This window comes from Homarus americanus, unplaced genomic scaffold (assembly GCF_018991925.1).
Source record: "Homarus americanus isolate GMGI-L3 unplaced genomic scaffold, GMGI_Hamer_2.0 scaffold27339, whole genome shotgun sequence".
Taxonomy (NCBI): Eukaryota; Metazoa; Arthropoda; class Malacostraca; order Decapoda; family Nephropidae; genus Homarus; species Homarus americanus.
In genome coordinates this window covers 449-27,489 of record NW_024717738.1, presented here as the reverse complement: position 1 = coordinate 27,489, position 27,041 = coordinate 449, and the positions used below count along the sequence as shown (strand labels likewise).

The following is a 27,041-nucleotide window of genomic DNA, read 5'->3' as shown; positions in this document are numbered from 1 at the left end:
ATTTTTAATTCACATTTAGTTTGAATTCCAGTATTCATACTAATTTTCTTATTATTTTTGGTATTTGGTATATGTCTTCCACTCGGCTCTTCAGCTGTCTCTCATTCACCTGTGCATACTGATCTTATTACTAACTGCAAAACCAACCGAATGATAGTCTCTGATTGGACAACTCGCTAATCATGAAAACGTGGATGCATATGGCTTTTATTTCAATAAGTATGGAATGAAATTAATATTAAATGCTCCTTTATATAAATTTTAGGACTTTATAATAATGTGAATAATGTTAATATAAAATAATTTATGAATGTACACTCAGTAAAAAATAGTATCTTTCAGGAGGGGACCGATGAATTTGGAACTGAAGAATCCTGTTGTCTCGCTAGGGTTAGTAGGCGTGATTGTGAGACATTTCCTGCCTATAATGGAAGGCCTAATTCTATGCTTTCATTCAAAATATAAAATTAGTACATTGCAATATGATTGACAAATAACAGTGTGCCTCATGAGCCTTTATCAAAAACCTTCATTATGTTGTCATTTTGTTTCACACAAGAATTGTAAAGATACTTTTTTACTGAGTGTACTGTATCTAAATAATTTGTACATCAACCAGTGGGTCTAATATGCCACAGCAAGGCACTGTATAATACAATACTCTTTTAAAAATGAAGGTAAACTTGAATGGTATTTCATACAGTATACATTTACTTCATGGAGATTGTAGATCAATGATCTTATTTGGCTACTTGTGTATGGGGTTTCCTATCTACGGATTAAAATCTCATGGCGTTAAGCTCGGATTCCATTCACACGGTAGCTGCAGCGTTAGCGGCAAAAATAGATTAATATTTAAATGCACACGGTTGCGTTAGCGTTATGTATTTGCAGTACATGTCAATCGCTCCCTGTAGCAATTGAAAATGCAACTGCATGGAAACGGACAAGGAAATCTCACACTGTGACGTCACTATCTCTGTGTTTACTCTCCTCACCCAGCAAAATGTCTTGAGGAAAAAAACAGTTTTCTGTGAAGGAGACTGAGAAGCTCATTTCACTCAGAATATATCCCAAACTATTTTTGTAATGCATTTAGAAACATAGCAAGTGTTATTTCATGACTTAACTCATTTAGCATCAATCTATATACAATATATATAATTTTAAGAGATCCATACATTTTTGACACAACTGTTCTGAAATGAAGGTTCATGGTCTCAATGAAAGGGTCATTGGAATTCTAATTTTTGTGTCACTTAATATTAATCTATAGTTCCTATTATTTCCTATTTATAAGCATGACTTAGTGTTTCACCAAATCCTCCTCAACCAGGGAAAGAACATGTGTGAACTGTTGTTGCTCAGACGAAAATATTTTTTGAATTTTTCTTCATCCAAGCTTAAGTCTTTTACCAGAGTATTGTAGGCTCCATATTTGGTCCGATTCAGCAGTAATCTATGAACCCACCATCTATGTTAATTTGTCCGTTTTTCCTTTGATTTACACATGATCTTATACAAACCCAGGATGTTTAACAGCAAATCATCCTGTACATATAAATAGCGTCACAGCTTCAATGTACTAGGAACCATCTTTCCTGTCATGTTCCCACCAACAGAAAGACAGCTGCATGCAATTGGTAACGGGTGTGTGTTTTTCAGGGCAGTTTAACGCAAACACACCGCAAATGCATAATATGATAGGATTCCATATATCATATGGAATCCTAGCTTTAACCAAATAAGGTATTAAAAGTGGCATCCCTGTAGTGCAGGGGTTAGAGGAGATAATATACTTAGCACTTGTGTACAGGGACACCTCTGTGCTGAATAAAATAGTCTGGTGTTAGCCAAGTAAAATGTTGAAAGTGGCATCCCCATACTGAAAGGAATAATCAAGTATATTCTAAAGACATTTTCATGTTTATATCTTCCAGTATGTTTTTGTTTTTGTTTTCTAATACAAAGTCAAAATTTGTGAGCCAATCAAAACCATCTTTCACTGGTACATAACCAAATGCTTACAGTAAGTAATAAGCAACAGCATCCAGTTTCTCAAAGCAGTCACTGTTAATTTACCAGATAAGATAATAATTAATGTGCTGTATTATTATTTATTAAACATTTACCCAATACATAAGATAATAACTAATATGCTGTATTATTATTTATTAAACATGTATCCAATACATTCCTTTCCTGCCTGGTTCTGCGTATTTTTGTTTCGAAAAGTCTGACCATTGCAATGTTACAGATACAGTTATACCCCGCTTTACGCGTTTCTACATTTACGCTGTACCCCACCAGAAAAGGACTTCCCACTTTAAGCGGTGCATCTACTCATATACACGGGAAGCGGCGCAGGCAGGGTGCGCACAAGGTCGCCCAGTCATCAAAACATTACCGAGTTCTTCACCCGCCACCCACCACAGCCGGCCCAAGTCAGTGATAGTGATAGTGAGGATTGGACTTATATGGACTTTGAGGGGTTTGACAAAGAGGTCCTGCAAGCCTCTGTGGTGGATAGTGATACAATTAATACAAGTGATACAGGTGAGGGCCAATAATCTGAGCCATCTTTTCTACTAATGTAAGTGTTAAAAAACCTAATATTATTAATATTTCTCTTAATTATTAATTGTGTGTGCATACCATCATAAAATTAAGAAGTTATTTTTACTACAACGTAGATATTGTGTCTGAAAAAGTGGAGTTTGGGGGTCGGCCCAGTCTCTATTTCAATTAATCCCATATGTTCTGTTGTTCACTTTACGCATTTCTCGCTTTACGCGGGCCTCCGTGGGTTCAATTGACCGCATAAAGCAGGGTTACACTGTACAATATTAAAACTAAGGCAGTACTTAAGAAAAGTGAATGAGCACAAGAGAAGTTGGCAGAACTGTAGTGTTTGTCTATTTTCTTTAGTTCTCTATACCCTTTATAAACGCACATTATGGTTTGGGGATGTTCAAGATCTAGGAGATGGGGAAAGATAAACTCTATTGGTACTTAAATATTTTTTTTTCTATAGAATAATCAGCGGAATGCTGAAGGTTGTAGTAAAGTCTGAAATAGCTTGGTGGAGAGCCTTGTCTGGTGCTGGGTGAGAAGTGTTCCGTCTGTGACTGGAGAGGAAAATTGTTAAGTTGATTGCTGGCGTGCCCCATTTATACCGGATTGGCACAGTGAAGGATACCAGTGGTAGTCTGTTCTCAGCTGGTACGATAGCCAATCGGCATGCAGGGACCAAGAACAACAGCCATGGTTGGCTAAATGCTGATGCTCAATCAGCGCATGGATCAGGATAGAATGCATGCTAGTGAGTTTTTGTAGAGTGCCCCGTACAATGCAGTACTCACCCTTTTGTTACTCCAGGTACCAGGATGGTCGCAGGGATCTAAAGCTTTTTGGTGGCTGTCGGAGACAAAAGGTGCATAAAAGGCTGGGGTGTTGATTTTGCAGCCATTATGAGTGATGAAGTCCTGAAAAGAATATGTGTCCTCAGGAAGAGGAGGGATGGAAGTGGTGGGAACAAGAGGAGGAGGATAGGAAGTGGTAGAAGCTGGAGGAGGAACAGGAGTAGTTGCTGTCTCAGGAGGTACCCAAAAGTCTTTGCTGAATGGGATACACCTGGGAAAGGGCTATGGTAAGGAGAGTCATGGAAATGTTGTTGGGGTGGGTAGATGATTGGCAAGGAGCAGTGACCTTGAATGATGCTACTGACTGTTGTAATGCTTGAAATAGATCATGGTGGGCAACAGGAGTGATGTAGTCAGGGTTTTGAGTGAGCGAAAAATCTCCAGGAAGGCAAAGGGGTTCTCCTAATGTAAGGTCCAAGGATAAATTGCTATTAAGGAAAGTTCACCAAGCATTTGTTTTACCCACAGCGTACAGCTCGGTGACGTCAATGTTGTAGACATGCATCATCTGGTGACCTCCGTGTGTGCCCATGGGTGCACCAGCAATGCTCAAACCTCAAGCAGAGAGTACATCAAATAGTACAGATAGACCAGAGATATTGATATTCAAACAGTTAATTTAGCCAGAAAAATACATACAGAGTCGATAATAATAACAATATTGACATGGCTGAGCCAATAGAGAGCCTGAGCTCTCCTAATAGCACCTGATATATACTGAACATTTATCTCGAGGAAGTATTATGTTACATTTAGTATCTGGAATTGTACACGTAATATGGTGTTAGAACATATCAGAATGTTACCATGATTATCTCTGTTATTTATTTTATTTTATTTTATTACATTTATAAGTATATACATATTTTACAGTGGAGCTGATATACATTAATATGATAAGGGAAGGAAGCAATGCAACAAGGGTTGTATTTCTTTTATTCTCTTTTTTACTTTTATCCTCTTCGCCACTGATCGGCTCATTAGCCACTTGGGCGATCGGTCACGTCTCTGATTACTTTTCCTTTTCATTTATCCTCTTCACCAAAAGATCGGCTCGCTAGCCGCCCGGGCGATCGGTCACGTCTCTGTCACGCACTGTTGGTAAATACTGGGCATGCACTGGCTCCTGAATATACCTGAACCCGCTCCAGTGTTGGTCAAGTCTTGTTTTGAAAGAGCTCGCACTCGGTGCCATCACAACACTCTCTGGTAGATTGTCCCAAGAGTTTACAACCCTCACTCCGAAAAAGTTTGCCCTCACAGTTTTCTGGACTTGCGGCTTCTTCAATCTTGAGCTGTGACCCCTTGTGGGGCGAGCGTCCGCCAGCTCCAAGTAAGGACACTTGTCTGAGTAGTGCCCCCTGAGATGCTTATACACCTCAACTAGGTCACCCCTTGCCCGTCTGTAATATAAGCTAGGCAAGTTCAGGCGCTCCAATCTCTCAGGGTAGCTGAGGTGCCGAAGTGCAGGCACCAGTCTGGTGGCCCCCCTTTGAACATTTTCAACCAATTGACAGTCCCTTGCATATCTCGAGGACCAGACAGGGTGACAGTACTCCAGTTGGGGAAGCACTTCACTCTTAAAGATCGTTATGAGGGATGGACCGTCTAGATATCTGAATGACCTTCTTATAAGACCCAATAATTTATTTGCCTGGTTTACCTTCTTCTCACAATGACCCGAGAACTTCAGCTCATTGTCAACATACACACCTACGTCCTTCTCACATTCAGTCTCAACTAGTGCAGTTTCTTCATCCCGTTGGGACATATGATACGCCTCCTTACCGTTGGTATATCCCAGGTGCATCCTCTTACACTTCGTGACATTGAATCTCAGCAGCCATTTCTTCAACCAGAAATTGTCAGTATCATGTCTTGACTACAAATATACAGTATAATTATTGCAATGGTAATTTCTATCAATCTGCATGACAATATACTGTATGATATAATGATTTTGGTGATACAATAAAAGTAGGAATATAAAGTGGGTATGTATTACAAAAATATTAATACTTTTTTAAGAGATGATTTAAAGGAAGGGAGTGAAGTCATTGCTTGGATGGGTGGAGGTAAGTTGTTCCATACCTTCACACCATGATATTTTATGGGGGTCTGGGACTGAGGGCAAACTTTTTCAGAGTGAGAGTTGTGAACTCTTGGAACAATCTACCAGAAAGTGTTGTGACGGCACCGAGTGTGAGCTTGTGGGGTACGTTATGTTTGGGTACACACTCAGGATGGGATGGAGAAAGGAAACTCACAATGTGCTCTCTGTATACATGTTGTATTGGATGTACAATGCAGCTTGGTGCTGGGAAGGCAGCATGGTTACAAGCGTGATGTAGAGAGAGCTGGTTGGTGAGGGTGCTCAGAGGAGGACAGCTTGTGGGTCGCCATGCTCGCCCGCCAGGCAGCGGCGGAGGAGGTGGTGTTGCTTGCTGCGGCTGTAGCTAGAAGAAGGGTAGGTCGATACGATACGAAGTCTTTAGTTAAGAGGTGAAAGAAGATTATTAGGAGTTGAAGGAAAAGTGGTGAAACTGAATTACAGTAGGAGTAGAAAGAATCTGGGCTCAACCAGATCGCTTCATCTTTCTTATTGGTGTTTTGTCTTTGTTCTGCTCCCTTGGGTCGTCAGACCTTTGTATTAATATTGGTTTATTTATATAATGCTGCTTATTATTATTATTTGTTATTGTTGGAGTTAGTGAGCCCGCCCAGGTCCTTGTGTAACTGGGAGGGTAGTCACATTTTTTTTTTTGAGGTGTTAGTTAAGTGTTAGTTGTGTTAGTCTAAAGGTACACTGTATGGAGAGGCCTGCCAGGTTCTTAGTGGAGCTGGTTGGTCACTCTCATCTTTATTCCTCTAGTAATGTTTTATGTAGAAATGTGTATGTTGAGGCAGGAGGTGGTTCAATTACTTCTTCCTGGCTGATATAGCTGGGAGGGTAATCACATTATTATTATTAATATTATTAATTTTTTTTTTTTTTTTTTTAGTTAGTGTAGGTCACCACGATGTCAGGTCTTATATAGCGGAGGTAGGCGTGGCTTAATAGTTGACCTCCGTCATGTAAGGCGGCGCTGGTTGACCTAGACCACGAGGCATACACTGGGGAATTCGTTGGGTCGGCTACTCAGCGACAAGCGTTTGTAGGGGAGGAATCCACTACAAGCTCTTTCAAGACAAGACTTGACCAACACTGGAGCAGGTTCAGGTACATTCAGGAGTCAGTGCATGCCCAGTACTTGCCAACAGTGCGTAACAGAGACGTGACCGATCGCCCAAACGGCTAACGAGCCGATCATTTGGTGAAGAGGATAAAAGAAAGAGAAAAGTAACAGAGACGTGACCAATCGCCCAAGTGGCTAACGAGCCGATCAGTGCCCTAATTGAGGTGTATAAGCATCTCAAGGGACACTACTCAGTCAGTCGAGTGTCCGTACTTGGAGCTGGCGGACGCTCGCCCCACAAGGGGCCAGCTAGAAGAAGCCGCAAGTCCAGAAAACTGTGAGGGCAAACTTTTTTGGAATGAGAGTTGTGAACTCTTGGAACAATATACCAGAAAGTGTTGTGACGGCACCGAGTGTGAGCTCTTTCAAGACAAGACTTGACCAACACTGGAGCAGGTTCAGGTACACTCGGGAGCCAGTGCATGCCCAGTACTTGCCAACAGTGCGTAACAGACGTGACCGATCGCCCAAGCGGCTAACGAGCCGATCAGTGGTGAAGAGGATAAAAGTAAAGATGTTTAATACACCTCAATTAGGTCCCCCCTTTGCCTGTCTGTAGTATAAGCCAGGCAATTTCAGGCGCTCTAATCTCTCAGGGTAGCTGAGGTGCCGGAGTACAGGCATCAGAATAGTGGCCCTCCATTAGACATTTTCAATCAACTGACAGCACCCCATCGGGCACCAGATGGGGTGACAGTACTCCACACAGGGAAGCACCTCACTCTTGAAGACCGTTACGAAGGACGGAACGTTTAGATATCTGAACGGCATTCTTATAAGACATAATAATTTAGTTGCCTGATTCACCTTCTCACAATGGCCCAACCGGACAGGAGGGAACGAGCGCCGTGTAAACAATGACATTTTTAACCACACCCTGCAAAATACAGTGTACTTAGCAAATGCTGCAGCTTCTGAGAATGTGGGTGGAGCGGGTTTATTACTAAGAGCAGAGACGTTACCGAGAACAAATTCTGGCTTGAATGTCATGTACACTAATGCTGACATGTTCCTTGATAAGAGAGAGGAGTTTGAAACACTACTAAGAGTACACCAACCAGATATTGTAGGAGTTGTAGAACTGTTGTACAAGAACAGGAGAATCGACCCAGAGGAATGTGAGTTCAGTATTGCTGGATATGACTCATTTACGAACCTAACTCAAGAATCCTGCAGGAGGGGTGTGGTTATCTACGCTAGGCAAGACCTTAGAGCCAGCCAAGCGAGGGTACAGGGAGAGGATGTTTTTGAAGAGTCCAAGTGGTGTAAAATTAAATTAAAGGGAGGGGACTTACTTATCGTCGGGTGTATCTACAGATCCCCGAACTGTGGCCCACTAAATCAAAGGAACTTAAGAACCTTAATAAACAATGCGGCGATGCTCAACCCCAGCCACCTCCTTATCATGGGGGACTTTAACTATGGCGACATCGACTGGAGAAACGAGTCCACCCCGAATGACTTGAATAATCCTGCTACTCTTTTTGTAGAAACTCTGAGAGATAATTTTCTGTTCCAACATGTGAGAGACCCGACACATTACAGAGGGGAGCAAACACCCAAGCCACTTGACCTCATCATAACAAACGAGGAGGGTATGGTGGCCAAACTGGAACACCTTGCCCCAGTTGGCACCAGTCACCATACAGTGTTGTCATTCAGATTTAACTGTTACCTAGTTCAAGATAAGGCCAGGCCAAGGTGCAAATATTACAAGGGAAATTACAATGGGATGAGGGAAGAGATGAGGGGTATCAACTGGCCTGACTTATTAAGGTACAAGAACGCAGACACTACGCTGAATATCATAACTAGTAAAATGACCCATTTGATCGATAAATATATACCCAAGACCAAACCCAGTGCTTCTAGGAATACGAGGGGATCCCTACACATGAACCATGCGGCGGTCGACAAAATTAAGAAGAAAACCCAGAAATTCAAGACGTGGGTTGGGTCAAACGATGAGCAAGACAGGAGGATGTATGCAAGAGCCAGAAACCAAGCAAAGATAGAGTGTAGGAGGGCTGAAAAGGAGTTCCAAAGGCTGGTTGCACGCGAGGTCAAGTCAAACCCAAAGGCGTTTTACCGCTATGCAAAGTCGAAATTGAAAACGCGAGTAGGAGTATCAGACCTGAGGCTTGAAGATGGTAGTTACGCAGATTCTGACCAGGATAAAGCTGAGGCATTGAACAGCTTCTTTTCCTCAGTGTTCACAAGAGAGGATGCAACTAACCTTCCTGCGTTTGAGGACAGACGGTTCGACACAGCACTGACCCACATTGTGTTCACAGAAGAGGGTATTAGAAATAAACTGTCCAGGCTAAAGGTCCATAAGAGTCCTGGACCTGACATGGTGCATCCTAGAGTGCTAAGGGAGCTGTGCAACGAGCTTGCAGAGCCCCTGAAGATTCTGTTTTGTAAATGCCTGGATGAACAAATGGTCCCCAGTGAATGGAAAGTGGCTTATGTGAGTCCTATCTTCAAGAAGGGCGATAGTCACTCCACGAACAACTATAGACCGGTGAGCCTGACCAGCATAATATGTAAATTACTTGAGAGCATTATCAGAGATGCAGCGATGGAACATCTACTACGAAACAACCTTGTAAAAGATTGCCAACACGGTTTTATGCCGGGGCGCTCTTGCTTGACACAATTGCTCAAGGTATTGGATATTTGGACCCATATTCTAGAACGGGGTGGTAATATCGACAATATTTACCTAGATTTTGCCAAGGCTTTCGACAGTGTACCCCACGAAAGGCTGAAAATCAAACTGGAAGGGTACGGAATTCGGGGAAATGTCCTAGCGTGGATAGAAGACTTTCTACATGACCGCAAGCAATGTGTGGTGATTAATGGCACGAAATCGTCATCTGTACCTGTAACAAGTGGGGTACCGCAGGGTAGTGTATTGGGCCCGCTGTTGTTTGTTTGTTTCATAAATGATATGCCTGACGTTGTACACTCCTCCATACAAATGTTTGCCGATGATGGCAAGTTATTTCGGGAAATTAAGAACCAAGCGGACTGTGAAGAGCTGCAGAAGGACCTCTGTGGGCTCCAGGAATGGTCGAAGGAATGGCTGCTGAGATTCAATGTCACGAAGTGTAAGAGGATGCACCTGGGGCGTACCAACGGTAAGGAGGCGTACCATATGTCCCAACGGGATGAAGAAAATGTACTAGTTGAGACTGTGTGTGAGAAGGACCTAGGTGTGTATGTTGACAATGAGCTGAAGTTCTCGGGCCATTGTGAGAAGAAGGTAAATCAGGCAAATAAATTATTGGGTCTTATAAGAAGGTCGTTCAGATATCTAGACGGTCCGTCCCTCGTGACGATCTTCAGGAGTGAAGTGCTTCCCCATCTGGAGTACTGTCACCCCATCTGGTCCCCGAGATATGCTAGGGACTGTCAGTTGGTTGAAAATGTTCAAAGGAGGGCCACCAAACTGGTGCCTGCACTTCGGCACCTCAGCTACCCTGAGAGATTGGAGCGCCTGAACTTGCCTAGCTTATACTACAGACGGGCAAGGGGGGACCTAGTTGAGGTTTATAAGCATCTCAGGGGGCACTACTCAGTTGAGTGTCCTTACTTGGAGCTGGGGACGCTCGCCCCACAAGGGGTCACAGCTCAAGATTGAAGAAGCCGCAAGTCCAGAAAACCGTGAGGGCAAACTTTTTCGGAGTGAGGGTTGTAAACTCTTGGAACAATCTACCAGAGAGTGTTGTGACGGCACCGAGTGTGAGGTCTTTCAAGAGAAGACTTGACCAACACTGGAGCGGGTTCAGGTACATTCAGGAGCCGGTGCATGCCCAGTATTTGCCAACAGTGCGTGACAGAGACGTGACCGATCGCCCGGGCGGCTAGCGAGCCGACCTTTTGGTGAAGAATATAAAGGAAAAGAGACGTGACCGATCGCCCAAGCGGCTAACAAGCCGATCAGTGGCGAAGAGGATAAAAGTAAAAAAAGTAAAAGAACTCCAGCTCGTCAAAATACACACCTAGGTCCTTTTCACATTCAGTTTCAATTAATGCAGTTTCTTCGTCCCGTTGGGACATATGATATGCCTCCTTACCGTTGGTACGTCCCAGGTGCAGCCTCTTACACTTTGTGACATTGAATCTTAGCAGCCATTTCTTCGACCTTTCTTGAAGCTCACGGAGATCCTTCTTCTTTAGTCAATTCAGTGTTCGTAGTTCGCATCAAGGAATGGAGATCTGAGTTGCTGGCATAGAGATTACTAGCATTTATTTTACGAGTGTGCTGGAGTGGACTGTATCGTTTATGTGCAACAAGAACAGTACATGACCGAGAAAGGAGCCTTGAGGGACGCCATAAAAAATTGGTGAGAAGTCAGATTGATGATCATTACTTTTACTTTTTACTTTTATCTTCTTCGCCACTGATAGGCTCGTTAGCCGCTTTGACAGGAGGATGGTATGGTAGACAGTATGAAAGTCTTTAAAGACGTCCAGGAATATTCCGACTATGAACTGTCATCAAAGGAGTTTAAGATGTCATGAGTAAAGGATAGCAGAGCACTCTCAGTTGACCTTCTAGCTCCTAATCCCAACTGAGAGTCTGTAAGGATGTTAATGACACTGCAGAAGAAATTTAGTCAACTATATGTTAGCTTCTCCAGTATCTTACTTAAAGCTGGGAGGACTGATATGGGGCGGTAATTCTTGAAAAAACCTTTATCCCCAGATTTTTTATATGCTGGATGAACTTTAGAAATTTTCAGTTTATCCAGATAGTTTGCCCACGCAGTTTTCTGGACTTGTGGCTTCTTCAACCTTGAGCTGTGACCTCTTGTGGGACGAGCTTCCGCCAGCTCCAGGTAAAGAGACTCGACTGAGTAGTGCCCTTTGAGACGTTTATACACCTCAATTAGGTCCCTCCTTGCCTCTCTGTAGTATAAGCGATTGCAGGTGCTCTTCTCTCTCCGGGTAGCTGAGATGCCGAGGTGCAGGCACCAGTCTGGTGGCCCTCCTTGGGACGAGTTGATGGTGTCTCTATGTGCTATCACTATGTACACTGTATCTCGCCATGAATGGTGGAGCTTATGCACAAAGCAGCACAATCACAGTCCTTTAGAAAAACACAGAGAAAAAAAATCTTTGTGGCGGCAATAAATGGCATTCGAGACAGCTCGGCTTGTTTTTTTCCTTCTTTTTAACTATTATATTCTTGTGTTCTCTTTTCCAGTTTTCATCAACGAATATATTTCTTTGTGCCCTCACTGTGTACACTGCATCTCCCTATAAATGGTGGATCGTAAGCACAATTTCAGTACCTGAGAAAACACACACAGAAGAAAAACTTTCTTTGTGGCACCAATGATATGACTTGGTTTACTAACGGCAGTGGTGCCTGATTTCTTGTCCCAATTTGTTTTTTCACTGCAATTTATTTTCAACCTGCACGGCGGTCACTGTTGTCACTATGGACCGTCTTAGCTAAAGGCACAGTACTCTGATCGGCCCTTGCATGGTCAATCACAGCCATGCACGCATCTCACTTAAATTTTTCTGGATAAATCCTGGCATATGACAATAATTTTGTGGTTGTATATCTCTTGAAGCTCACAGAGATATTTCTGCAGCTCTTCACAGTCTGCTTACTTTTACTTTTATCTCTTCGCCACTGATCGGCTTGTTAGCCGCTTGGGCGATCGTCACGACTCTTTTCTTATTCTTCACCAAAAGGTCGGCTCGCTAGCCGCCCGGGCGATCGGTCACGTCTCTGTCACGCACTGTTGCAAATACTGGGCATGCACCGGCTCCTGAATGTACCTGAACCCGCTCCAGTGTTGGTCAAGTCTTGTCTTGAAAGAGCTCACACTCGGTGCCGTCACAACACTCTCTGGTAGATTGTTCCAAGAGTTTACAACCCTCACTCCGAAAAAGTTTGCCCTCACGGTTTTCTGGACTTGCGGCTTCTTCAATCTTGAGCTGTGACCCCTTGTGGGGCGAGCGTCCGCCAGCTCCAAGTAAGGACACTCAACTGAGTAGTGCCCCCTGAGATGCTTATAACCTCAACTAGGTCCCCCTTGCCCGTCTGTAGTATAAGCTAGGCAAGTTCAGGCGCTCCAATCGGCTCGCGTGATTCTTAATTTCCTTAAATAGCTTGGCATCGTCTGCAAACATTTTTTTGGAGGAGTGCATAGCTTCAGGCATCTTTACTTTACTTTTACTTTTATCCTCTTCACCACTGATCGGCTCGTTAGCCGCTTGGCGATCGATCACGTCTGTTATTTTTCTTTTTCTTTTATCCTCTTCACTAAATGATCTGCTCGTTAGCCGCTTGGGCGATCGGCCACGTCTCTGTTGCGCACTGTTGGCAAGTACTGGGCATGCACCAGCTCCTGAATGTACCTGAACCTGCTCCATTGTTGGTCAAGTCTGGTCTTGGAATAGCTCACACTCGGTGCCGACACGACACTTTCTGGTAGATTGTTTCAAGAGTTCACAACTCTCACTCCGAAATAGTTTGCCCTCATAGTTTTCTGGACTTGTGGCTTCTTAAATCTTGAGCTGTGACCCCCTGTGGGGCGAGCGTTCGCCAGCTCCAAGTAAGGACGCTCGACTGAGTAGTGCCCCTTGAGATGCTTATACACCTCAATTAGGTCGCCCCTTGCCCGTCTGTAGTACTAGCTCTGCAAGTTCAGGTGCTCCAATATCTCAGGGTAGTTGAGGTGCCGAAGTGCAGGCATGTCATTTATGAAGCAAACAAATAACAGCGGGCCCAATACACTGCCCCGCGGTACCCAGCTTGTCACGGGTACACATGACGATTTCGTAGTCGTACCATTAATCACATCACACTGCTTGCGATCATAAAGAAAAGTGTCCGATCAACGCTATGAGACTTCCCGAATCCCGTACCCTTCCAGTTTAATTTTCAGCCTTTCATGGTGTACGCTGTCGAAAGCCTTGGCAAAATCTAAGTACATACAGTCGATATTGCCACCCTGTTCCAGAATTTGGGTCCAAACATAAGGTACCTTGAGTAATATCGTTAAACAGGAGCGTCCCGGCATAAAACCTCGTTGGTAATCCTTTACAAGGTTGTTTAGCAGTAAATGTTCCATCATGGCATCTCTTATAATGCTCTCAAGTACTTTACATATTATGCTGGTCAGGCTCACCGGTCTATAATTATTCGGTCTATAATTATTCGTGGAGTGTCGATCGCCCTTCTTAAAAATAGGACTCGAGTCATTTTCCAATCACTGGGGACCTTTTGCTCATCCAGACATTTACAGAACAGATTCTTCAGGGGCTCAGCAAGCTCGTTGCACAACTCTCTTAGCCAGTGCCGGATTTAGACCTGTTGAGGCCCATGGGCAGCCTCTTTGTGGAGGCCCCCCTCATTATAACTACCCACGAGGGTGGGGTGGCGAGTGAAGCGAGTCTAAACATCTGGGAGTTCCGGGGGGCGCTGTAAGCCCCCCGGGAAAATTTTGAAATTTGAACACTTCTTTGGAGAATTTTGAAGCCATATGCAGTTATATTGAGGAAATTAGAACACTGGGAAATTTTTAATTAACTGTATATTTATTGATAGTGTACAAATTCCCAACACACACACACAAAAGTGAGACATGACTGGAGTCATTCATGTGGTTTCAAGTCGACCAGCCCTGATATGTGGAGGCCCCCAGATTGTGGAGGCCCCTGGGCAGCTGCCCACTTTGCCCACTCCTGAATCCGGCCCTGCTCTTAGCACTCTGGGATGCACCACCTCTTATGAGAACACAACAAAAATGCTGCAATATATTCTAGAAAATTCTTGATTACATCAATGTATACAAGAAAGTCTTCGTAAACTTGCTAAAATAACTGTTGGTTGGAATAGAAAATAATCGAGACACCTAGTTCACAAAAATTATTCTGTAATACCAAATTATGCCTTGGGATAACACTGGCTTATCATCGAATAATTCATATTCCTGAAATATGTTTATAGCACCCACAACAAGTTATATTTATACCAGAAAGGCAAAATCTAAACAACCTACATATTCAAGTATAATTTGAACTATTGTAATGGCTATATCTAGATTCTAGAGCCATTTGACTTCTTTACTTTTACTTTTACCTTCTTCACCACTGATCGGCTCGTTAGCCGGTGATCGGTTACGTCTCTGTTAGGCACTGTTGGCAAACACTGAGCATGCACCGACTCCTGAATGTATCTGAACCTGCTGCACCAGTGCTTCATGTCGACTGAAATCGCAACTATGGCAACTCTGTATTGTTTCCAATAATGATGTCATTTCAATATAATTTTACCAATATCGAATATAGTGGCAAAGAAATTCGAAAGCTGTATATTGAAACAAATTTCACAATGAATATTATATGGAATTACTCCTCAGGGTCAAGACATCGGGGGTCAATATTCACCTTTCGGTTTTCACAGAATCCTTCGAATTCAGTAGTATGACTTCGGCTGGCGCAATGTGCAAACAATTGAAAAATCATCATTATTGATATATTCTACAATATAAAGCCGTAAAACATAATACATAATAATCAATCAAGTTGTTACATATAAAATTCAGCGTATATTACTCTTCAAGTTTATTAGTTGATAGCTTATTTAATGTTCGAACACAACCAAGAAGAGCAACAACATGGTAAGTATGATCAGATCCACACATAATACTCAATTTCTTTTGAATAACAGGGAAACGGGTCCATGGCAATTTGTGATATTTTTAAAAAGACATTATACTAGCATACTGAGAAAGTTGATAAGTGAATTCATTGAAAGAACGTGGGAATAGTGGATTAGGGCGACCACTCCCAGACAAAATTGAGTGTAACTTCAGCCAGTCTTTCTTGTTATCCCATTGATTGTGTTTTTTTATAGAGTAATAAAGGTCCTTCTGTCGTGTTTTCATTATACGTTGAAAGCCTTTTGTGCAGAGAAATGTAATCAGGATGTAAAATATAGTTAAGAAATGTAAACATGATACGAAACAATAAGTTGCTTTGTTCATGTGAAGTTTTTCAATATTCTGTATCACCAGATTTTCCTCTTGTTTGACTAAGAAGAAAAGGTGATGTTCGTAAATTTTATAGTTATACAACATTCTTGGATAAAAAAATATTTATATAAATAATAGTTTGGTAATTATTGACGACTGACCCGTGGCAAACTTTTTATACAAAATTATTTTAAAAATGCCATAATTTCACCATTTTTTTATAGTGGACATCGTTGCAGTTTGTGCAAATGTGTTAAAAAGTGGTTATTTCTACATTAAACCTAACCTAACCTCAGTGGGTATGAAAAACAGACGTCACCAACCTAACCAAACAAACCTACGTACATAACCTTACCTTACTTACTCACCGGGTCACCGCCGGGTATATTAAACAGAAAGAACTTACTATGATATGGTGTAATTTTACGTTTTTTTTGTGGACGTGAGAGCATCAGATTTGATCCAGCTCAGTTGGCAGAGTGTTTTGAAATACATTATATACAACTGATTTTGCACACAAACTCAGTTCAATTTCACAGTATTCCTGTTAAAAGTGCTTTCTTTAATATGTTTATAAATAAAGGTGAATTTTTCTATATGCACCAGTCTTTCTCTCTCTGTTATTAATATGTATTTTGTAATGTTTAGACAATTCTAAGACCCTTTTCTTTTATGATATTTCAGCTGGGAATTAAGGATAACTGAGATATTAATTTTTCAATATTAAATTCGCTCAGTCACAGTGTCGCCATGTCTTATTTACCTTGAGATGTTATCTGCTCATCACGCATGCGCAATATTGACCGATGTCATCCATTCGTGACCAATAATGTATCGATATCATCACGCAATTTTTGTTCGACTAATCACATTTGATTTTTTTCAAAGGAAGCAGCCTGGGTAATTTCACTGACCAGTCTCACAATGTCCATGGTGGAGGTTGGTTGTCATTTGTGCTCCTATGATTATTTTAAGTTTATTGCCGAGTTTCATGAAAAAGACGATCATTCTATCCAATTCTTACGTATCCCTGGTCCTTCCACTTCTAATTAAGGTATTGTACTTTCGGACATGGTGCACCCCAAAATTTTTAACTACCGAGACATTTAGGTTAGTTTAAGCTATGCCCTGGCTAGCGGTAAGGTTAGGTGGGGGGGCAAAAACTAGTGATTTCCGGCGGAAATTAATATCAAATTCGTTCGAAACTCATCAAATATCATCGGAAAATTTTTTTTTTTAATTTTCAAACAAAAGACTGGTGCATAAGTAAAAATTTACCTAAATAAACGTATAATATCTGTACTGGGTTTAATATTTGTATTTTCATGCCAAGTTCCTTTATAAGCACTAGAACTGAAACACAAGACCAGCAACAACCTTCACACGTCAGGTAACTATGCTGATATTGATAAAGATACTCCTATCACTTTCTTCTTCTCGTAAGCAGGATATTAACACATCTTCATCATCCATCAACAGTAACGTTGGCCGAAATTCATATTAATATCCTTCTCATCTTGTTTTGGTGAGTTTTTATTTGAATCAAACTGTTCCGTTGTCAGTTCCACTCTGTGTATTGGTGGGAGGGTCGGTGAGTGACCTGACGTCCAGGAAGGGTGCAACAGGCTATGTGCCCTTTACCACAGGTGTATAACGAACTTCTGAATGGAACTGTGCCTACTGATATTGGTGTTGCCTTCGTGACCCCCAAAAAATAATAATTTAGTCATTTACATTCTTGAAATGTTTTGTCAAACCGGTAAGAATTAATAGCATCTTGAACCCATTACAGTATAATCAAAATATAATTGGAGCTACATTTTGTACAGGACAGTATATACAAGTCTCACAAACTTTTCTACTTTTTATTTACAGGCTTCTTCATTTTTGAAAGGACTCCCAGTTTACAATGAGCAAAATTTCAGTAGGTTCCAAGGAGATCCTAGTGGTCGCACCTCCTATAAGAAACCTCCTGTCTACCTGCCCACAAAAGACAGTCCAAGCTCTCAAGAAAGTAAGTCAATGCCTTGATGTTGTCTCTGTTAAGCATCTTTTTTTTAACTTTTCTTGGTATTTTGTGCTTATCAGCATGAGGGGAAACGAATAGTGATAGTAGAGTAGAATATACAGTACTGTACAGAGGAAAGAATATTGATAAAAAGTAGAGATGGTAACTGGATGGAAGGAGTATTGTGAAGATCTAGTGATATCTAATGATTGGAAGTTTGGTGTAGTAGCCAAGGAGATTCACTGCTTGTGGATTTTTTATTTAATTTTTTTTCACTATTTGCTCTAGGAAAGTGGTAGTACCTTATGTAGCAATGAAAAAAAATCTCAAAAGTTACCTGTGGCAACTGTACCTTTACCTTTACTTTTATCCTCTTTGCCACTGACCGGTTCGTTAGCCGCTTGGGCGGTTGGTCACATATCTGTTACGCTCTGTTGACAAGTACTGGGCATGCACTGGCTCCTGAATGTATCTGAGCCTGCTCCAGTGCTGGTTAAGTCTGGTCTTGAAAGAGCTCACACTCAGTGCCGTTACAACACTCTCTGGCAGATTGTTCCAAGAGTTCACAACTCTCACTTTGAATAAGTTCGCCCTCACAGTTTTCCAGAAACAATGTAAAACGATAAGCCCATTATAATACCTCAATTTATTACAAACAACTACAGTATTTATTTTATGCCATCCTGATGAATCATGGTTTGTTGAAACATTTCCTCTACCTGGTCCCCCATTCAACTCTGTTACAGTCCCGTGTGCCTGTATTATATTTAAAATATCAGTTAAATGAAGTCAGTATGTGCTATGTACAGGTAGTCCCTGGGTTATGTACAAATTCCTTTCCTACGAATGTTCTTAAGTCGAACAACATACCTTATGTGCATACTGTATACTTACAAAACAATGTTTAAAATCCCACTATATTATAGTTTAAGTCCTTATATACATCTAAAATCACTTAATTTAAGAGAAAGGAAGAAATAGAATGACAAAGTACTGTACAGTAAATGAAAGTATAAAATAATTCATCGGGTAAACAAAATACTGTAAATTTAAGTTTGACTTTATGGGACCTCGTTGGTATCAGCGGATGTTCGTAAGTCAGACATACATAATCCAGGGACCTCCTGTGCATGCCTATATCAATGTAAATACAATATTTAACAATTGCAGTGTAATTTATTTATTTATTTTTTTTGCCAAATCGTTTCTGGACAATTCGTTATTCCAGACACTTTGCCCCTTGTCATCTTGATGAACTTTAATTGTAAATGTAACCCAACTAATCCTTACATAACCAAACTAATCTAACATGATTGAGTTCAGCTTTATAAAACTCAATATATACTGTATATCAATAATTTATTGGTGGTTAACTCGCCAGGCAATATCTAAACAGTCAAGTTAGTGAGATACAATAAGAATGTTTGTAGAATAGATAATTCTTGTACAGTAATGCTACTAGAAAAATTAGGAAACTGTATTCAGCTCTTAACGGGCCTTGACATAACAGATGATAAGGATGGATCATGAGGCACTATGGGAGGTCATAACTGTACTGTATATCATTGTAGTTTGCAGGTAATATACAAGTAAGTGTCTTTATACACAGTATTATGTACAATATTTCATTTTGTAATCAATAAAATATTGGAAATTTTCTATTAACACAAATTTTTCTTCCACATCTTAAAACTCATTCCATATTTTTTTGGATTTCATTATTGTTAGCTTCAGTAATTTGAAGGATTCCAATAGTACTGGTATTAGTTTCATCTATCATGAATGAAAGCTTCCAGGGCCACTAAGTCCAGGCTGGAGCCATGAACTGAAATTTTTTTTTTAAATGTTTATAATCCACAAATTATTATTTCCACAAAAAAATGACAAGAAAAAAAGCTGACCATTAATCTATTTATTATTTCTGCAGTTGTGACAGAGAAGACAAATATTCTCTTGCGTTACTTACATCAACAGTGGGAAAAGAAGGTAAGTTTGTGTATGAATATACAGTACAGTATAAACATAGTACAGTACTGTATCCTATTCATCATCATCATCCATCTTTGACTTTGGTATTTACACCTTTTTAAAAAAAATTTGGATTACTGGATTATCGATAATTTGCAGGTAAGGTAACAGAAAACATCATTAATTATCAAATTGCAAATTATATTTTAATTGATTTTAATGGAAATAATTAATTTGATTCTAGAGGCCAAGAAATACCCATACACTTCCAAAACTGCTTTAATAACATTTAACATTGTACATAATGCATAAAAAAAATACAGTAACAGATATTGTACTGAAAGTACTTCTGCATTACATAAATTGCTCCTTCCCTTCTCAATTTCGGTTGGGCTACGTACATGCACCATCATCCAGATAAGAAGGCTCTGGGCAGGCTGTAACTGCACTATGTCAACAAAGAACCAGGAATTTAATACAGTACCACACAATAACTCGTCTGGGGTTGAGTGTGGGATTTTTTGTGTGAAAATTTATTACTTAACAATAATGTTTTATAAACCCAGTACTAAATGAACCTAAATATTATGGGAATTATGGTGAGAGTGCATATTGTATTAATGATATTGGAGGGGGTGTACTCAGACCAGGAACGTGGGAAGGAGGGAGAGGAAGGGGATGTTCAGTTCACCACCCAACCCCCAATCGGCCTACCTCCCCATAAACATTTTTTTTTTTTAGGTTTAAATTTTCTTAGTTTCTAAGTCACATTGAGCATTGAAGTGATATTTACATTACAGTATAGTACATGTATTTTCTTTATTTCTAAGGCCAATTATGGTTCATGTAAATAAACACTGTGGCAGCCAGTACTCCGCTGCGAATTATTAATATCTGGCTGAAATTAAATAAAAAATAGGGTTACCGGGTGAATTTGCATTTTGCGAATTATCGAGAGTCCACTGTATACCTGCATACGTATATTAGTAGTGGAAACATGTAATGAATATTACACATGTTCAAAGCAGTTTGACTGGCTACAGCATGTCATAATGATATTGTTTACAAGCTCCATGCTTTGACAGAACTCTGTAGCACTTTTTGTATTTTCTAAGCTAATTACCCTATTTAGAGATGTCAAGAAAGTAATGAGCAAGTGAAATGAGCAGCAAGGAGAGACTGTGCAGCTGCCTTCAAGTAATCATGGCTATTCCATGCAAGCATGGAATATGGCCACAAAATGATGGACGTTGATGATTATAGAAAAAGTAAAGACTTAAAATGTGAAAAAGAAGAATCATTCACAGATAAACAAGGTGCTGAAACTGATGGAATTATATGAAAATCGTATTACACAGAATGCAAAGTGAAGTTTTAGATGTGAAAGTTAGAAACAAAAGTAGAGTAAAAATTAAATTTACACGGTGGTCAGAGGAATTAAAAGATGCTGTGAAGGTGATAGTGAGGCTTAATAGAAAATGGTTACAAGATTGGACCCATTGAAGTTGAATAGATTACTGTATGTATGTCAGAAAAATATGGGAACTAATTGTAAAGCAAAATATAAAATATGGAAAAGGATAGCAAAAGATTTGGGTGGAGACTCATGGTACTTTACAGTACAAGAAAACTGATGTATAACATGGCTAAAAAGTGAAATTGTTGTTCATTTACATAATTTCACAATACAGGTTGACCACCAATTTTCTGGCAATCACTGGTTCGGAAAATCTGATAGTCCAGACAGTTTTATGGTGGTGGAATTTCAGATTTACCACACATTTTTGGTGAACAATAGCTACCTGGGACATGCTCCTGGTAGGATCACCTTACTGGGCTGATGTGGCATGTAAACACTGGGGAAGCACATCTCTCCCATCACTTGTCAAATCCAAGATCACCGCTATGCACACAAACTGCTTTTCTATCCTACATGCAGCTTCACTTACACATATGCCACCTGATGGCCACCCTGTGTATCTTGTTTCTGTGCTTTGTTCCAATGTGATTGCACCGGCCTTCACCTGTGTAACCAACGTTATCATTATTTATCATTGTGTAACCTTGTGATTGCTGTGACATTTACCATTATTGGTGAGAGGAAAACGCTATGGTTCAAGAGTTTCATCTGTTTTGCTGACCGTGAAATGATTAATAACTTTGAAAATGGCTAGCAAGCTTCCTGCTGAGTCTCCTGCCTCTGGGAAAACCAAGGCTTTAGGAAGACATTGTTAAGCGGCAGGCATGTTATTATTAATGTGTGCGAGTGCTGTTTAATTTTATTTTATTAATTTAATTAGTGTAGGATAGCTTTTTCTGTGATACATGTCTGAGTTGGAAAGGTCATGTTTAAAGTCTCCCAATTTATGTTAGGATTTCTAGGAATGCTACCCTATTGTAAATCAGGGTATACTGTAGGTAGAGGTATCCACCGTTAGTGATCGTTCACATAGCGATATTTTGGTTTAGCAATTTAAAATTTTTAACACCCTTTGTTGTTTAATAATTGTCAAGTTTTGGTTTAGCGATCTTTGACTCGCTGGATAAAATTCGGGAGGAAATCGGAAAAACTGGAGATTCTGTGCTCCAAGTGCACGTCATTACAATACTGTAATGTGGCATAGAAATAAAGAAAATACTGTGCCGTACATTGTGAGGTGAGCTGAAAGTATGTAGATGATATTCTAAAAGTGTAATGGTGACATTGGTAAATGAAGTAAAAACCCACATTGGAGAAATACAAGACCAAATCTTGGAGTTAGTATACTAGGACCCTCTTCAGCCAACTATCAGATCAAAGTAAGGGAGAAAGACATCCTTAGTATAACTAAAGCTGCCTCCCGAAAGTTGGGAATGCTGTACAGATGCCGCAGCTACTTCACTCCTGAGCAGTTGCTCCAAGTATATAAGGGATTCATTCGTCCTAACTTGGAGTACTGCTCTCATATCTGGGGTGGCTCTTCTTCTGTCCAACTATTAGATAGGGTGGAATCAAAGGCATTTCGTCTTATTAACTCTCCTTTAGTCGACAATCTCTCTCCCCTTTCTCTTCGCCGCAATGTTGCTTCACTCTTTCTCTTTTACAGGTACTTTAACGGGCAATGTTCAGTGGATTTGGCATCCTGTGTACCGCCGGCAATGCCGTGGGTTCATAACACACGTCTTGCCCGCGGTGCCCACCATTTCTCTGTGGATGTCGGTCACACGAGAATAACCCGTTATAGTACCTCCTTCTTTCCTCACACAGCCAAACTGTGGAATGCTCTGCCTTCTTCTGTGTTTCCATGCTCTTACAATCTGTCTTACTTTAAAAAGATGGTTTTCCGGCATCTTCGTGGTGTAGATTAATACAGTATAACCTTTTTTTCTATACAGTATTTTCAATTTCTTTCTTTTCTTTCTTTTTCGCCCCCCGAGGCTCCGTTGTGGGTCGTTTGACCTGTGCCCGGGTGGGCTAATTCCGTAAAAAACAAAGGAATCAGGTCACATGACCTGTCTCCTGAGTTGAGGTAGATTGGGGATAAGGGATATTTTTTTGATGACAGTATTCAGGATACCTGTACTTATAAAATTACTTACATAACTCAATGTTTCAGAGCCCCAAAAAGAAACGTGAGACGGGTTCTGGCAGCAATGAAGAGGAAGCTCCCCGCAACAAGCGACCACGCTTAGAACCTGGCCCCTCGTCCGACTCCCCATAGCCACAACTACTACCTCTTGTAGTAGTGACCTACATTTATTGTTGAGTAAGTCAGGATACAGTGGGCTCTGTGTATTTTTGAACCCACTTCAAGGCTCAGATTGAGGCTTAAGGTCATAATCATTCCTGAGGTGGAAGTATGATGCTCAGAGGAAACCTGCTAATTCTGGATTATCTTTTATTATTATTATTATTATTATTATTATTATTATTATTATTATTATTATTATTATTATATTATTATTATTATTTTGAAAAAAACTTAAATGAACTGAATAAAGAATTATTACTGATCAAGATATGAACTTTTATATGGAGTGAAAATTGAAATATTGGGTTTAGAATTTTAGTGGCTTTAAATTTAAAAAAAAGATTTTGGTCGGGTTTAATGGTAACATTCTTTAATGCTCTGATTGTAATGATATTACAGTGTAAGATATATTTTTGAAGATTGATTGTGTCTTCCTTAACTATCAACTGGGTACTGTTATTTTTAGATATTCATTCTTCACCAATTGTGTAAATTTTTAGTGTTCATTCTCTTTTGTTGTATTGGGGGATGCAAATTCTTGTTGAGGACTACTGTATTGATGTTCAATAATGGAGGCATTGTTTAGCAGGTGCCAATAATTTGAGTTAATTTCTATGAAAAATAAAAAGATTTTTTAAAATTTAAATGTTTGCTGTTTGAAGAACAAATGTCATAGGCAAAAACAGGTACAGAAATTGGTTTGGCAAAAACAGGTACAGTAATTGGTTTGGCAAAAACAGGTACAGAAATTGGTTTGGCAAAAACAGGTACAGTAATTGGTTTGGATTATATGAAACTACATTCAGTTTATGGCTGCTCATATTATTATTTTTTAAATAGTTCAATTTGTTCTTTGTGTTTTTAATGTAATCTAGGATGGATAGTGGGAGGGGGATGAGAATTTGGCACTGATTGAGACTGTATAGAAGATACTGCAAAACTAGCTTAAGGTTTATATAATTCATGGAAATACTGTATGATGTATCATGTTTTTACTTACTGTAGATATAATTTACTACACAAAAAATTAAAGTTTAATACAGTTGCGTACCTCCTTATGAAATGGAAGCAAATTTGTAATAAATGTTGATCATCTTCGTTGTTGCAGGATTTTATACAGTTTCAATCAGGAACTATATTTTTGCTACTCTTAGTAATGTTTGATGGTAATATATTCTCATACCATAGCTGCTACAGAGTGGGAACCATGTTGAAAATGAGAACATGTTGATACTGTATTTGTTTGTAATGCATAAAAGTTTTGTAAAGATAATATCTTGTAAGTGCTACACAGTAAATTTTATTTTGAAGCTGTCAAGGTATAGAGTTTAAAAACGAAGAATGAAATGCTCTACCACATCACACAATACACTTAACATGTAAATCTGTGAAATTTTGCATGCCTTCAAATATTTGAAAGCCACTTTTCATTTTTTATCTGTGATGTGTGGGATGACAGAAAATAACTTTTTTAAACTAGTAATGATAGATTTTCAGCCATTACATGTTTTCTCTTTAACTTTCTCTGCATTTTTTCATAAATCATATCTGCATCTGAAAGTAAATGTGGAAAAAATTAAGCTGACAATGATAATATGCTAAATTTGCTCCAGAAAGTGATAGACAAGTTTCTAGTCAGGTCAGAATAAAGAAGTGAGTTTGTGAATACTTAAGAAAAACAGTTGCTTGGTTGTAAACTATGATAGGATTCTTTTATCAAGCTTGTGGGAGAAACAAAGATTTTATACGAGCTACTTGGCATTATTTTTTTTATATTTCAGTATTTTCTTTAATGTTATATGTGTGCATTATTATTAGGAGAGCCATACATTTTACATATACAGTATTCATTATTCATTGTGATCATCAGTTTGAATACATACAGGTGTAAATTCTACACAAAAAAGGTTATTCATTCATTAAGAAATAGGTTCCATGCAGTGATGTTCAAAGTTTTATATTTGATTTGATACAAATAATGTGAGAAATGATACTAGGGAGATGCAGAATAATTTTTCTTTCAGTGATATAATTAATGCACATGAAAATAAATTAACTCTACATGGAAAGATTTTTCGATAATTCATATTCATCTCATATGTTTGAAAGTCATAGCTGTATTGTGTATATAGTGAATGACAGGGCAGATGTCTAATAAGAAAACAAGTTAAATAGAGAGAGAGGTGTTTGATTCATAGCATACCATAACCCCCAAAATATGGAAAATAATTCTGATGTATTAATCTGCCTTTGTTGTAGATAATACAATCTTGTACACATTGCTCAAAATCTTGTTATATTGCTTGGTTTAGGGATTTACACCATAAGATAACACGGGAACAAGTATGGAATGGTGTAATAAGTAAAGTTATGTAATTGAATATGAATTTACTTTTGAGATTGTTTAATGAAGGGTAATTGGAATATTGTGTACTGAATAGAAGAAGGTATTGGGGAATTTGAAATTTAATATTTTAATACTAAATCTTACAGGTATTTTATACTGGACTCTTCAGTATACCAAATTGGAGTCAGGTTAACAAATGCATAATAGCATAAGGAACTAAAGACAGTTTGAAGGAATGCAGTCCCTATATGATATAACTGCTACTATTAAAAGCAGAAAAGTCCATGATTGAGCCAAGGCAATTGTTTCATGAAATAATTGCACACTCATATCCTAATCATAAAAAAGGATATCTGACCAATTTTTTAAGGTCACAACTCCCTATCAGACTCGGATGTTGCATTCTACAACATGGGGGAATTTATCCTTATGTTCACCTCTCAATCATAAAGGGGATTTCAGGATCTATTCCCAAATCTAGACAGGCTTTGAATGTTTCTCACAATTATAGAAGTGCAATTTAGTAAGGTAAACTAATAATATGAGAAATTCTTCAAAACGTGGCACAATCATACCACTTCGCATTAAGGAATACTGTACTGTACAGTAAACCCTCGATAACTCTGAATTTCATATAACTCAACATGGATATGGTCGTGGAATGTATTAGTATAACTCGGGAAATGCCGAGATATGTTAAATTATCTGGGAAAATCTTGGCATATTTGGCCACCTGCATCACCTACCATGCCTCTGTCACCTACCAGCCATCTGTGTCACCTGATATGATATTTCATTCTTTGCCTACAGTGCTGGTAAGTGTTACTTTTTTACATTTAGTAATTGCATGTACACACATGGGTTGATAATTTTTTATTATATTTTTGTAGGAGGGGGGGGGGGAGAGCCTCGATAAGTTGGAATTTGGGATGGCATGGCATATAGCCTTATGCTGATTAAATTGCAGATTGCACATTCAGTATGATTTCATGTTCCTAGTTGGCCGGTATTATGCAATTATTTTACTGAAAATATCTTCTTTATAGTATTAACATTTTGTGTAATGTTCTTAGTTTAGAGATTGGTTAACAGATACGAGGTGTGATCTAAAAGTTCCCAGACTGGCTTCGTAGAACCTTTCTCTTAGCAGATACCAATTTGAATCGGTGGCAGTTACTCACCTTGGGTATAAGTTCTTTACTGCGTCAATTTGGTGGGAATCTGTGGGGCCAACTGGCCGTAGCGCAGCTTTGTGTGAATGTGTACCGACCCATCTGTGAAGTCAAGTCAGTCGCCACTCAACCCTCAACATGGAGGGAATTAT

General features: G+C 39.6%; 1 protein-coding gene across 1 annotated transcript; it reads left to right on the top strand.

The window, feature by feature from the left end:
* Positions 1-15,205: 15,205 nt before the first annotated feature.
* LOC121859000 (DET1- and DDB1-associated protein 1-like) lies at positions 15,206-25,548 on the top strand. The gene is made up of 4 exons (XM_042355652.1): positions 15,206-15,309; positions 17,539-17,677; positions 19,599-19,657; positions 23,236-25,548. Exons 1-4 carry the CDS (start codon positions 15,307-15,309, stop codon positions 23,338-23,340), a joined length of 306 nt encoding a protein of 101 aa, XP_042211586.1. The 5' UTR covers positions 15,206-15,306; the 3' UTR covers positions 23,341-25,548.
* Positions 25,549-27,041: the final 1,493 nt, after the last annotated feature.

What these genes read in the sequence shown, in the direction of transcription:
- LOC121859000 (XM_042355652.1), top strand. An exon ending in CAGTCCAAGCTCTCAAGAAA is followed by an intron (nt 17,678 to 19,598) that starts GTAAGTCAATGC and finishes TTATTTCTGCAG; the next exon opens with TTGTGACAGAGAAGACAAAT. An exon ending in ATCAACAGTGGGAAAAGAAG is followed by an intron (nt 19,658 to 23,235) that starts GTAAGTTTGTGT and finishes TCAATGTTTCAG; the next exon opens with AGCCCCAAAAAGAAACGTGA.